Raw genomic sequence first — 12,478 nt, forward strand, 5'->3', positions numbered from 1 at the left:
CCACAGGGCTGGGCAGTTTGTTCCACACCCCCACCCCCCTCTGTGTACAGCAGAGCCTCCTGTCCTGACTGGAGGAGCTCACCCAGCTGTGTCTGGAGAGAAGCCAGGGTATCGGCTTCAACCACAGGGCTGGGCAGCCTGTTCCCCACCCCCGCCCCCCTCTGTGTAAAGGAGCCCCTTCCTGTCCCCAGGGAAGCCGACAAGATGGGCGGATGAAGGACGAAAGCTGGGTGTTTTTTCCCGCCCACCCTGTGTGGAAACATCTGAGTTTCTGTCTGTTAAGCCACAGGACCGATGAGCTCAGCCTCCTGTTCCTCTTCCTCGCGCTGCACGTGAGAGTGTGGGTCTGTCAGCCTCCGGTTCCTCTCTCCGGCTCTGACGAAGCACCGCAGGGCCCTGTGTCTACGCGTTACCTGATAAACACAGCTGCAGGAACCCCGAGAGTTTAATTCAGCAGTGTGCGAGAGTGTCTTGGGTGTGCGAGTGTGCACTGATTGTGTGTCTGTGCACTGATTGTGTGAGTGTTTATTGAACAAGCGTGCACTGTTTGTGTGAGTATGCACTGACTGAGTGAGGATTGAATGTGCGAGTGTACGGATTGTGTGAGTGTGGATTTAGTGTGGAAGTGTGCACTGTTTGTGTGTGTGAATTGAGTGTGTGTATTGATTGAGTGTGCTCTGTGTGTGTGTGAATTGAGTGTGTGTGTATTGATTGAGTGTGCTCTGTGGGAGTGTGAATTGAGTGTGTGTGTGTATTGATTGAGTGTGCTCTGTGTGTGTGTGAATTGAGTGTGTGTGTGTATCGATTGAGTGTGCTCTGTGTGAGTGTGAATTGAATGTGTGTGTGTATTGATTGAGTGTGCTCTGTGTGTGTGTGAATTGAGTGTGTGTGTATTGATTGAGTGTGCTCTGTGTGAGTGTGAATTGAGTGTGTGTGTATTGATTGAGTGTGCTCTGTGTGAGTGTGAATGGAGTGTGTGTGTATTGATTGAGTGTGCTCTGTGTGAGTGTGAATGGAGTGTGTGTGTGTATTGATTGAGTGTGCTCTGTGTGAGTGTGAATGGAGTGTGTGTGTATTGATTGAGTGTGCTCTGTGTGAGTGTGAATGGAGAGTGTGTGTACTGCGTGCGTGTGTATCTTGCGTCAGTGTGCCTTGCGTGTGTGGGTGTGAATTGTGAGACCGTGTATTGCATGCGTGCAGTGTGACCCGCGTGAGCAGTGGGCAGACAGAGCGCTGTGTGTGTCCGCTCAGCTGACCGGCAGCTGGACAGCACGCAGCCCTGGTGCAAGAGAGAGGCGGAGGGGCCGGGAGAGGAGGAGAGCTCCGCGCTGACCGGACCCGACCAGCGCACGGCTTTCTGCTGCTGCTGCGGTGGTCTTCTTCTCACGCTCACTCTGCTCTGCGCAGCAAGGCAGGAAACGTGCCCTGCAACATCACCACTTCTCCTTTTCAGAAATAGATCACATCGTCACTGACGGCTCTTCCTGCCTGCCTGCAGAGAGGAAAGGACAGCGGTCCGAGGCAGAGGGGACATGGGGATCTCTGCAGTCCGTCACCTGGTGCTGGCCTGTCTCTGCGTCTGGAGCCCCCCGCTGGGAACAGAGGGTGAGTGTGTGTGAGTGAGTGTGTGTTTTTGAGTGTGCGAGCGAGTGTACTTGAGTCTGAGCGAGTTTGAGCAAGTGTACGGGAGTGTGAGTGAGTGAATGGATAAGCGAGTGTGATTGAGTGTGCCTACATGTGAGTGAGTGTGAACAAGTGTACTTTAGTGTTAGCGAGTTTGTGTGAGTGTGCTTGAGTGTATGAGTGTGCGAGCGAGTGTGCTTGAGTGTGAGCGAGTGTGCTTGAGTGTCTTTTGTGTGTGTGAGCGAGTGTACATGAGTGTGAGTGAGTGAATGGATAAGCGAGTGTGATTGAGTGTGCCTACATGTGAGTGAGTGTGAACAAGTGTACTTTAGTGTTAGTGAGTTTGTGTGAGTGTGCTTGAGTGTATGAGTGTGCGAGCGAGTGTACTTGAGTGTGAGTGAGTGTGAGCAAGTCTACACGGGTGTGAGCAAGTGTACTTTAGTGTGAGTGAGTGTGTGTCAGTGTGAGCAAGTGTGTTCGAATTTATCTTGAGTGTGAGTGTGAGCTAGTGTGTTTGTGTGTGTGTGCATGAGTGTGTAAGTGCGAGAGTGTGAGTGAATGAATAAGTGAGTGTGATTGAGTGTGCTTGCATGTGAGCGAGTGTGAGCGAGTGTACTTGAGTGTGAGCGAGTGTGTGAGTGAGTCTGATTGTGAGTGTGAACAAGTTTTCTTGAGTGTGTGTGTGTGCACGAGTGAGCGTGCTTGAGTGTGAGCGAGTGTGTTTGAATGTGCTTGAGTGTGACTGTGAGCGAGTGTGTGTGACTGTGAGCGAGTGTGTTTGAGTGTGTGAGTGTGTGCACAAGTGAATGTGCCTGAGCGTGTAAGTGCGAGAGTGCCCCAGCTCTCGCTGGCAGCCGACGCAGAGGATTCGAACCCTCTCAGGGTGTCACTGCAGTCAGGGATCAGATGTCAGGAGCTGGAGTCTGACCCACGGGCGTCGCACCTGTGTCAAGCTCAGTGACCGACAGTGATTAAAGTGTTATAGTAATAATGAGTCTCGATCAGTTCCTGGGGGGTCACCTGCTGGTCTTCAGTCCACCCTGGACTCTGAATGGCTTCATTCAAATCAGTTGTTCTCTTAACTGGTCAATATATGACAATATATAGTATCAGCATTATTACTGTACTGCTACAAATACTGCAGTAGACGACTGATCTAGACCAAGACCAGCTTGATTGAACTGTTACTAGAGATTTACTACACTGCTACAAATACTGCAGTAGACGACTGATCTAGACCAGCTTGATTGAACTGTTACTAGAGATTTACTACACTGCTACAAATACTGCAGTAGACGACTGATCTAGACCAGCTTGATTGAACTGTTACTAGAGATTTACTACACTGCTACAAATACTGCAGTAGACGACTGATCTAGACCAGCTTGATTGAACTGTTACTAGAGATTTACTACACTGCTACAAATACTGCACTAGACGACTGATCTAGACCAGCTTGATTGAACTGTTACTAGAGATTTACTACACTGCTACAAATACTGCACTAGACGACTGATCTAGACCAGCTTGATTGAACTGTTACTAGAGATTTACTACACTGCTACAAATACTGCACTAGACGACTGATCTAGACCAGCTTGATGAACTGTTACTAGAGATTTACTACACTGCTACAAATACTGCAGTAGACGACTGATCTAGACCAAGACCAGCCTGATTGAACTGTTACTAGAGATTTACTACACTGCTACAAATACTGCACTAGACGACTGATCTAGACCAAGACCAGCTTGATTGAACTGTTACTAGAGATTTACTACACTGCTACAAATACTGCACTAGACGACTGATCTAGACCAGCTTGATTGAACTGTTACTAGAGATTTACTACACTGCTACAAATACTGCACTAGACGACTGATCTAGACCAGCTTGATTGAACTGTTACTAGAGATTTACTACACTGCTACAAATACTGCAGTAGACGACTGATCTAGACCAAGACCAGCTTGATTGAACTGTTACTAGAGATTTACTACACTGCTACAAATACTGCAGTAGACGACTGATCTAGACCAGCTTGATTGAACTGTTACTAGAGATTTACTACACTGCTACAAATACTGCACTAGACGACTGATCTAGACCAAGACCAGCTTGATTGAACTGTTACTAGAGATTTACTACACTGCTACAAATACTGCACTAGACGACTGATCTAGACCAGCTTGATTGAACTGTTACTAGAGATTTACTACACTGCTACAAATACTGCAGTAGACGACTGATCTGGGTTTGTTCAAGTGGACTGTTATTTGTTAAGTGAATACTGTCAGTACTCGAGATTTAGTGAGCTGCTACAGATGATGTAATGGACACTTAACTAGTCCGCCTCACTCAAAAAGAAGAAGAGAATGAAGGAATGAGGAAGTGCGTGAAAGAACGAAATAGGATGCTGACGTTAGACAAGCAGGAGAGATATGATCGCCGGGTGAATTAGCACGGTTTCATCAAAATAGAAACACATCCTGAGCTTCTGTCATCAGAATGGAAACACACCCGGGGCTGAGGCGGAGAGTCTGCAGCCCTGTCAGCAACAGCAGATCTGCTGTGAGCACAACGAAGTAGGAAACTGAGCTGGAAGGCATGACCCCCCCCTTCTAGGCTGAACACCCTGATACTGGGCTTCGTCTCAGACCTGCTCTCTGTTATTGAAGACTTACAGTAGAGGATATCTGCTCAGGTCAGTGCAGTTACAATCGATGCATCAGTTAGGCGAGGAGATCATCACAGAAACGCAGCTCAGGCCCCCCAGGAACGTTTTCCTGACGTTAGTGATGAGGAGCAGAGCATGTTACCAGGAAAGAAGCTCACATTTCAGCAGCCCAGCAAGGCAGGGACTAAAAGGATAAACCTGATCTGTGTGCAGTGGGGCCGCTGGCGCAGAACGATCGCTGTGCGTCTCCCAGGTGGAGTTACTGGTGCAGAACGATCGCTGTGCGTCTCCCAGGTGGAGTTACTGGTGCAGACTGATCGCTGTGCGTCTCCCAGGTGGGGTTACTGGTGCAGACTGATCGCTGTGTGTCTCCCTGGTGGGGTTACTGCTCCAGAACGATCGCTGTGCGTCTCCCAGGTGGGGTTACTGCTCCAAACGATCGCTGTGCGTCTCCCAGGTGGGGGCGCTGGTGCAGAACGATCACTGTGCGTCTCCCAGGTGGGGTTACTGCTCCAGAACGATCGCTGTGCGTCTCCCAGGTGGGGTTACTGGTGCAGACTGATCGCTGTGCGTCTCCCAGGTGGAGTTAATGGTGCACAATGATCGCTGTGCGTCTCCCAGGTGGGGTTACTGCTCCAGAACGATCGCTGTGCGTCTCCCAGGTGGGGTTACTGGTGCAGAACGATCACTGTGCGTCTCCCAGGTGGGGTTACTGGTGCAGAATGATCGCTGTGCGTCTCCCAGGTGGGGTTACTGGTGCAGACTGATCGCTGTGCGTCTCCCAGGTGGGGTTACTGCTCCAGAACGATCACTGTGCGTCTCCCAGGTGGGGTCACTGGTGCAGAACAATTGCTGTACGTCTCCCAGGTGGGGTTACTGGTGCAGAACGATCACTGTGCGTCTCCTAGGTGGGGTTACTGCTCCAGAATGATCACTGTGCGTCTCCCAGGTGGGGTCACTGGTGCAGAACGATTGCTGTGCGTCTCCCAGGTGGGGTTACTGGTGCAGAACGATCACTGTGAGTCTCCCAGGTGGGGTTACTGCTCCAGAATGATCACTGTGCGTCTCCCAGGTGGGGCCACTGGTGCAGAACGATCTCTGTGCGTCTCCCAGGTGGGGGCACTGGTGCAGAACGATTGCTGTACGTCTCCCAGGTGGGGTTACTAGTGTAGAACAATTGCTGTGCATCTCCCAGGTGGGGTTACTGCTCCAGAGTGATCGCTGTGCGTCTCCCAGGTGGGGTTACTGGTGCAGACTGATTGCTGAGAGTCTCCCAGGTAGGGTTACTGGTGCAGACTGACCGCTGTGCTTCTCCCAGGTGGGGTTACTGCTCCAGAATGATCACTGTGCGTCTCCCAGATGGGGTTACTGGTGCAGAACGATCACTGTGCGTCTCCCAGGTGGGGTTACTGCTCCAGAATGATCACTGTGCGTCTCCCAGGTGGGGTCACTGGTGCAGAACAATTGCTGTGCGTCTCCCAGGTGGGGTTACTGCTCCAGAATGATCACTGTGCGTCTCCCAGATGGGGTTACTGGTGCAGAACGATCACTGTGCGTCTCCCAGGTGGGGTTACTGGTGCAGAACGATTGCTGTGCATCTCCCAGGTGGGGCCACTGGTGCAGAACAATTGCTGTGCGTCTCCCAGGTGGGGTTACTGCTCCAGAATGATCACTGTGCGTCTCCCAGATGGGGTTACTGCTCCAGAATGATCACTGTGCGTCTCCCAGATGGGGTTACTGGTGCAGAACCATCGCTGTGCGTCTCCCAGGTGGGGTTACTGGTGCAGACTGATCGCTGTGCATCTCCCAGGTGGGGCTGAAGTTCAATGTTGGAAGTGGGTCCCCTCCTGTGTGTAAAGATCTTTGAGATGTGGAATGAAAATAATAATTATTAATAATTATTAGAAATTATTATCAGTATTGAAGACTGGAGTAAAGTGTGAGTACTGTGTGGGGTGTTGTATCAGAGAGAGGAGGTGGGAGGTGTTGTGGTATCAAGTGTGAAAGGAGACACAGTGGAAGGTGTTGTGGTGTCAGCAGCGAAAGGAGACACAGTGGGAGGTGTGGTGGTATCAGCAGTGAAAGGAGACACAGTGGGAGGTGTGGTGGTGTCAGCAGTGAAAGGAGACACAGTGGGAGGTGTGGTGGTGTCAGGTGTTACTGTTGTGTTATTTTCTCTCCTCAGGTGTGACTCTGTACTCCACTGTGGGGGGGTCAGTCATCATGTCCTGTCAGGGGTCCAGAGACTATCAGAAGTATTACTTTGAGTGGCTCTTTCATCACAAATCTGAGGTGCCAGTGGGGATAGTAAACAGTGAACATCAGATCACAGTCAGAGACCCAGAAAGAGCCCAGAGAATGAGTGTGGGGTCTGACTGGTCTCTGCACATCCACAGTCTCAACACTCAGGACACTGGACAGTACATCTGTGAGCAGTATGTCAATGGACAGTATTATGGACCTGGACGCACCACTGTTGATCTCTACCTGCTGTCCAGTAAGTCTGAGGACCTGAGGACGTGTCTTTCTGTTTCAGTCAGTCTCCATTTACTGTCCCCTCTGTCTCTCCAGCCCAGTGCTGGTCCTGATGAGTACAGTCAGGAATCTGCAGGTCTTCTGTCTCTCTGTCTGTCCTTCCTGTGCTCTGATCTGCTGTCTGGACTCATTGATCATGTCAGTGTGTGAAACAGTGTCTGTCCCTGTGCTGAAGACACATGCGATGTCATTCTGCAGTCTCTGCCAGTCCCTCTGGAGGATTGAAGACAGACACAATCCTCACTCTCCAGTGTGGTCTGGACTGTGGGGGAGGGTTTCGAAGCTGTGCTGGGGAGCCTGCTGATGTCCAAGTGACCTGGGAGAGTGACCACATGGACACAGTGGACATTAGCCAGGACAGATATTTCAGCAGCTTGTCAATGAAGCTGCAGAGTTCAGACCACATGAGGACCAGGACATGTGTACTGAGAGAGAGAGGAGTGATGAAGACCTCTGATACCTACACCATTCACCTCACAGGTAGGGTATTATTGTGAGAGTGAGACAGGCCTGATACCTACACCATTCACCTCACAGGTAGGGTATTATTGTGAGAGTGAGACAGGCCTGATACCTACACCAGTCTCCTCACAGGTAGGGTATTATTGTGAGAGTGAGACAGACCTGATACCTACACCAGTCTCCTCACAGGTAGGGTATTATTGTGAGAGTGAAACAGACCTGATACCTACACCAGTCTCCCCCCAGGTAGGGTATTATTGTGAGAGTGAGACAGGCCTGATACCTACACCAGTCTCCTCACAGGTAGGGTATTATTGTGAGAGTGAGACAGGCCTGATACCTACACCAGTCTCCTCACAGGTAGGGTATTATTGTGAGAGTGAGACAGACCTGATACCTACACCAGTCTCCTCACAGGTAGGGTATTATTGTGAGAGTGAGACATCTCTCTTTCTTTGTTCCAGATGTTCATACTGGAGACACAAAACTGAGCCCGGATTCAGGTGAGCAGGTTCTGCTCATTAGCACACAGTCCTCTGTCTCAGATTGTCTTTTTTGAACATCCGAGAGGAATCTCACAGGGATGGGCAAATCTCTTATCTCCTCCTTCTTTTTCAGGCGATGTTGGATCTAAAGCCCCACCTAGAGAAGGTTAGAGAGACTCAGTTTCTTTTCATATGACTCGGTTTTGACCAAGGAATGACTGAATAAATGAGCACTTAGAGAAGGAGAGGGAGGCACCACTAGTCCAATTGGTAATTAGTAGATAATCCCATCCAGCTGTGTCTGGAGAGAAGCCAGGGTATCGGCTTCAACAACAGGGCTGGGCGGCTTGTTCCACACCCCCACCCCCCTCTGTGTAAAGGAGAGATAGGTGAAATAGTGAAGTTTTTCTGCTCTTTCAGTGTTTGAATCAATGTAGTTCACTCCCTTCAGACTGAAGAGACTCAGTTCCTGCAGCCTGTCAGTGTGGGACACCCCCTTCAGACTAAAGAGACTCCGTTCCCTCAGCCTGTCAGTGCATGTCAATCCCTTCAGACTGAAGAGACTCAGTTCCCTCAGCTTGTCAGTGTGGGACACTCCCTTCAGACTGAAGAGACTCAGTTCCTCCAGCCTGTCAGTGCGGGACACTCCCTTCAGACTGAAGAGACTCAGTTCCTCCAGCCCGTCAGTGTGGGACACTCCCTTCAGACTGAAGAGACTCAGTTCCCTCAGCCCGTCAGTGTGGGACACTCCCTTCAGACTGAAGAGACTCAGTTCCTCCAGCCTGTCAGTGCGGGACACTCCCTTCAGACTGAAGAGACTCAGTTCCTCCAGCCCGTCAGTGTGGGACACTCCCTTCAGACTGAAGAGACTCAGTTCCCTCAGCCTGTCAGTGCGGGACACTCCCTTCAGACTGAAGAGACTCAGTTCCCTCAGCCTGTCAGTGTGGGACACTCCCTTCAGACTGAAGAGACTCAGTTCCTCCGGCCTGTCAGTGCACGTCAATCCCTTCAGCTCCAGGATGCTCCTGTGGGAATCCCAGGAAGCTTCCTTGCTGCCCCTCATTCCGAAGCACAGTCTGTAAGGAAATGCCCCTGATGTCGGTCCTTCCCTCTGCGATCTGCTGGGGGCGTCTCTCTCCCCACCCCCCGGTGCGACAGGCCGAACTCCCCGGTCTCCCAGGCTGCAGCCCGGAGACGCCGTCTCCGCGCCGTTTTCCCTCGGGACGCAGAAATGTCCCCGGCAGGTCCTGAAACCGTCACGGCCTCCCCCCAACCGTCGATCCCGTTTTTTTCAGCATCCGGCGACCACTTCCTAGAGAAGACCTCGGCGGCCGTCGCCGGCGCCTTCTGCGCTCTGCTGGCGGTCCTCGTGGTGGTCTTCCTCCTGATGAAGAGGAGGAGGAGGGGGGGGAGGAGGATGGCGGCGAGCGCAGGTCGGTCCCTCTCTTCTTACTGCGCGCTCTGCAGGGCTCTGGCCCTGTCCGGTCTGACGCGTTCTAACGTTGGACATTTCGAACAGTGGACGTCCCTGGCTTTAACGTGCGATCGGATCGGCGTCTCGGCCTTTCCTGCGGCCCTGGGGGAAGTTCAAAGTTCAAAGGTCGGAGTTCAAAGGTCAGAGTTTGGAGGTCGGAGGACAGAGGTCAGGGGTCAGAGGTCAGAGGGGCCACGCCGTCATGGGCCCCTCCAGTCAGAATCCAGTCTTCACTGTAAAATTAAACGGGACTTCGAGACTAAAAAGAAACCCACCTAAACTAAAAGATTCCATTTATTTTAAACCTGAGGCACTTTAAGAACGAGCGAAACTAAAAGCTTTAAGCTCATTTTTATACAGATAATCGAAGCCGCTCGACCACAGCGTGCCTCACACTAATCCTGCTTTAGTGGACTCCAAGAAAGACCGATTCTAGTCACAGTTTAGTTGACCAGCCTGAATTAAAAGTGGGTGACCAGTAAGTGACTGGGACTAATTCCGTCTTGACTGCGGACGCGATGGGATCGGTGCCTGCTGTGGTGACGGCGGTGTGTGTGTGTGTGTGTGTGTGTGTGTGGCCCTCCGGCTGCTGCGATCAGGCCCCTCTGACCCCTGGGCCTGGCCGGAGGTGTGGAGGAGCTGTGCTCTCATGCCCCTCGCTCTCCGCCCGGCAGGTCCGGGAGTCTGCGTGACGACGGAAGAAGACCTCGTCGTCTACGCCAGCCCCACCGAGCCCATGGTAACCGTCCGCACCCCCCTCCTGCCTGCCCGCCTGCCCGCCTGCCTGCCTGCCTGCCTGCCCGCCTGCCCGCCTGCCCGCCTGTCTTCTGAACCCTCCCCCTGCTTCTCATCACCCAGCCCTGGGTCCGAGCAGTGTGGTGATAAAACTGAGGTCCTGACTCTCCCTGGTCGTTCAAAATCCCGGGGTGTCTCTCGAGAAGAGTAGGGGTGTAACCCTGGTGTCCAGGTCAGATTTCCCCCCTGGTCTTTACCCATCATGGCCTCCTAATCACCCCCCATCTCTGAACTGGCTTCACCCCTCTGCTCTCCTCCCCCCTGAGAGCTGCTGTGTGAGGCATCATCCAGGTGGGGCCGCACACTGGTGGCGGTAGTGGGATTTCCCATCACCTGTAAAGAGCTCTGAGCGGAGGGTCCGGAAGAGCGCTATGGTGGCGTGAGGAGTTTATCGTTGGTAGCGATATCGGAACTTCTCTCCCCTGACTTCTCTCTGTCCGTCTCTCTGCAGGAGCAGACCTCTTCCGCCCCCGGTGGCGATGAGGTCAACTACACCAGCGTGACCTTCAGGGACAAGAAAAGGGGCAGAAGTGGCCAGGCTGTGCCCGAGGACGGCGCCGCCATCATTTACTCTGACCTCAGGCGATAGGGGAGGGGGGGGGGGGTTGTAGTTACAAGGAGCTGCCACAAGAGGGCGCTCTGCTTTGCTGCAGATGACTTCTATACACACCTCCGGCGATGCACATATATGTACACAGAAACAAACAGCGATGGACACAGAGCTGCCCGGGGACAGAGAGGGACAGAAACTGGAAGGAGGGGTGAACGCCCATGCAGAGAGAGAGTCCTACGGCAAGCGGCGGCACGGGCTCCGCCCACACCCAGACCAAACCAGCCGCCCACAGATGATCACAGAGTCGCATCACCCGAACGCACAGCTGTGCAGGTACTTCTGCCTGGGCTCCAGGGAGAACTTGAGGACCGCTCAGAGGGCCTGGCCCCACCTCGTTTCACAGGTGTGTAAATCACGCACTCGCCTGGACAGGAGGAATCTGCAGCCGAAGCTGGATTTAGAATCAGACTTGCGTCCCCAAATAAATGATTAATTCATGCTGAATAAGTGGAGGGCTTGGCCTAGCACCGCTACAACATATGTTACGGCACACGTGCTGCTGAGAAATTTACAGCTCTGCGCCCGTTTTCCTGTAAATGCCAGGGAAGGCAACTCTGTAGGAGTGATCCGAGAATAAAAAAACACCTTCTTCCAATCATGCTAACAAATTCCAGTGTCTCTTCAGCGAAGTGATTTAGCGGCTCAGAGGTTCAGTAGTCGTGAGAAAGTGGTTTCAGTAGCTCTGAGGTTTGGCTGTTCAGTGATTCTTTGACTCAGTGGTTCAGTGGTCCAGTGATTCTTTGACTCAGTGGTCCAGTGGTTCAGTGATTCTTTGACTCAGTGGTCCAGTGGTCCAGTGACTCTTTGACTCAGTGGTCCAGTGGTTCAGTGATTCTTTGTCTCAGTGGTCCAGTGGTTCAGTAGTCCAGTGGTTCAGTGATTCTTTGACTCAGTGCTCCAGTGACTCTTTGACTCAGTGGTCCAGTGGTTCAGTGATTCTTTGTCTCAGTGGTCCAGTGGTTCAGTAGTCCAGTGGTTCAGTGATTCTCTGACTCAGTGGTCCAGTGGTTTAGTGGTCCAGTGGTCCAGTGATTCTCTGACTCAGTGGTTCAGTGATGGCTCATGATTGTGCCAGAACCTGCAGAACTAAGTCTCAGCCCGTGGTGATGCCTGTCTCCTGGGACTGTTCCCCTTCGCCGGTCAGAAAGGGGACTCGCACCCTGGGCTATCCTGTCCGTCTGCAGTGTAAATACCTTCTGCAGTGTAAAAACTGTAAATGTAAGAAAATAAATAAAAAAAGCTTAAGATAAAGCAGAATGGAAAGAGAAGGTTTCTGTTTCACTTTTTGCACCTCCGCTCATTAAACTGCACTGTGAGGAGTCTCAACTTGGAGAAGATGGCTGGGCAGCTTGTTCCCCACCCCCACCACCCTCTGTGTACAGTAGAGCCTCCTGTCCTGACTGGAGGATCTCCCCCAGCTGTGTCTGGAGAGAAGCCAGGGTATCGGCTTCAACCACAGGGCTGGGCAGCTTGTTCCCCACCCCCACCCCCCTCTGCGTACAGAAGAGCCTCCTGTCCTGACTGGAGGAGCTCACCCAGCTGTGTCTGGAGAGAAGCCAGGGTATCGGCTTCAACCACAGGGCTGGACAGCTTGTTCCCCACCCCCACCCCCCTCTGTGTACAGCAGAGCCTCCTGTCCTGACTGGAGGAGTTTACCCAGCTGTGTCTGTGTGAGAGAAGCCAGGGTATCGGCTTCAACCACAGGGTTGGGCAGCCTGTTCCCCACCCCCACCCCCCTCTGCGTACAGAAGAGCCTCCTGTCCTGACTGGAGGGGCTCACCCAGCTGTGTCTGTGCGAGAGAAGCCAGCTCTCG

The 12,478-nt window shown here is 52.4% G+C and overlaps 1 protein-coding gene across 2 annotated transcripts; it reads left to right on the forward strand.

Moving 5' to 3' along the window:
- Positions 1-1,458: 1,458 nt before the first annotated feature.
- Positions 1,459-11,927, forward strand: LOC148813573 (uncharacterized). 2 transcript variants are annotated; one of them, XM_088908169.1, is made up of 8 exons: positions 1,459-1,605; positions 6,486-6,797; positions 7,034-7,315; positions 7,762-7,800; positions 7,916-7,948; positions 9,078-9,215; positions 9,931-9,995; positions 10,503-11,927. In XM_088908169.1, exons 1-8 carry the CDS (start codon positions 1,533-1,535, stop codon positions 10,638-10,640), a joined length of 1,080 nt encoding a protein of 359 aa, XP_088764295.1. In that variant the 5' UTR covers positions 1,459-1,532; the 3' UTR covers positions 10,641-11,927. The 2 variants fall into 2 exon arrangements, with proteins under 2 accessions (XP_088764295.1, XP_088764297.1); XM_088908171.1 differs by lacking the exon at positions 7,916-7,948.
- Positions 11,928-12,478: the final 551 nt, after the last annotated feature.

Source organism: Atractosteus spatula (assembly GCF_055471065.1).
Source record: "Atractosteus spatula isolate fAtrSpa1 chromosome 10 unlocalized genomic scaffold, fAtrSpa1.hap1 SUPER_10_unloc_1, whole genome shotgun sequence".
In the NCBI taxonomy this organism is placed as follows: domain Eukaryota; kingdom Metazoa; phylum Chordata; class Actinopteri; order Semionotiformes; family Lepisosteidae; genus Atractosteus; species Atractosteus spatula.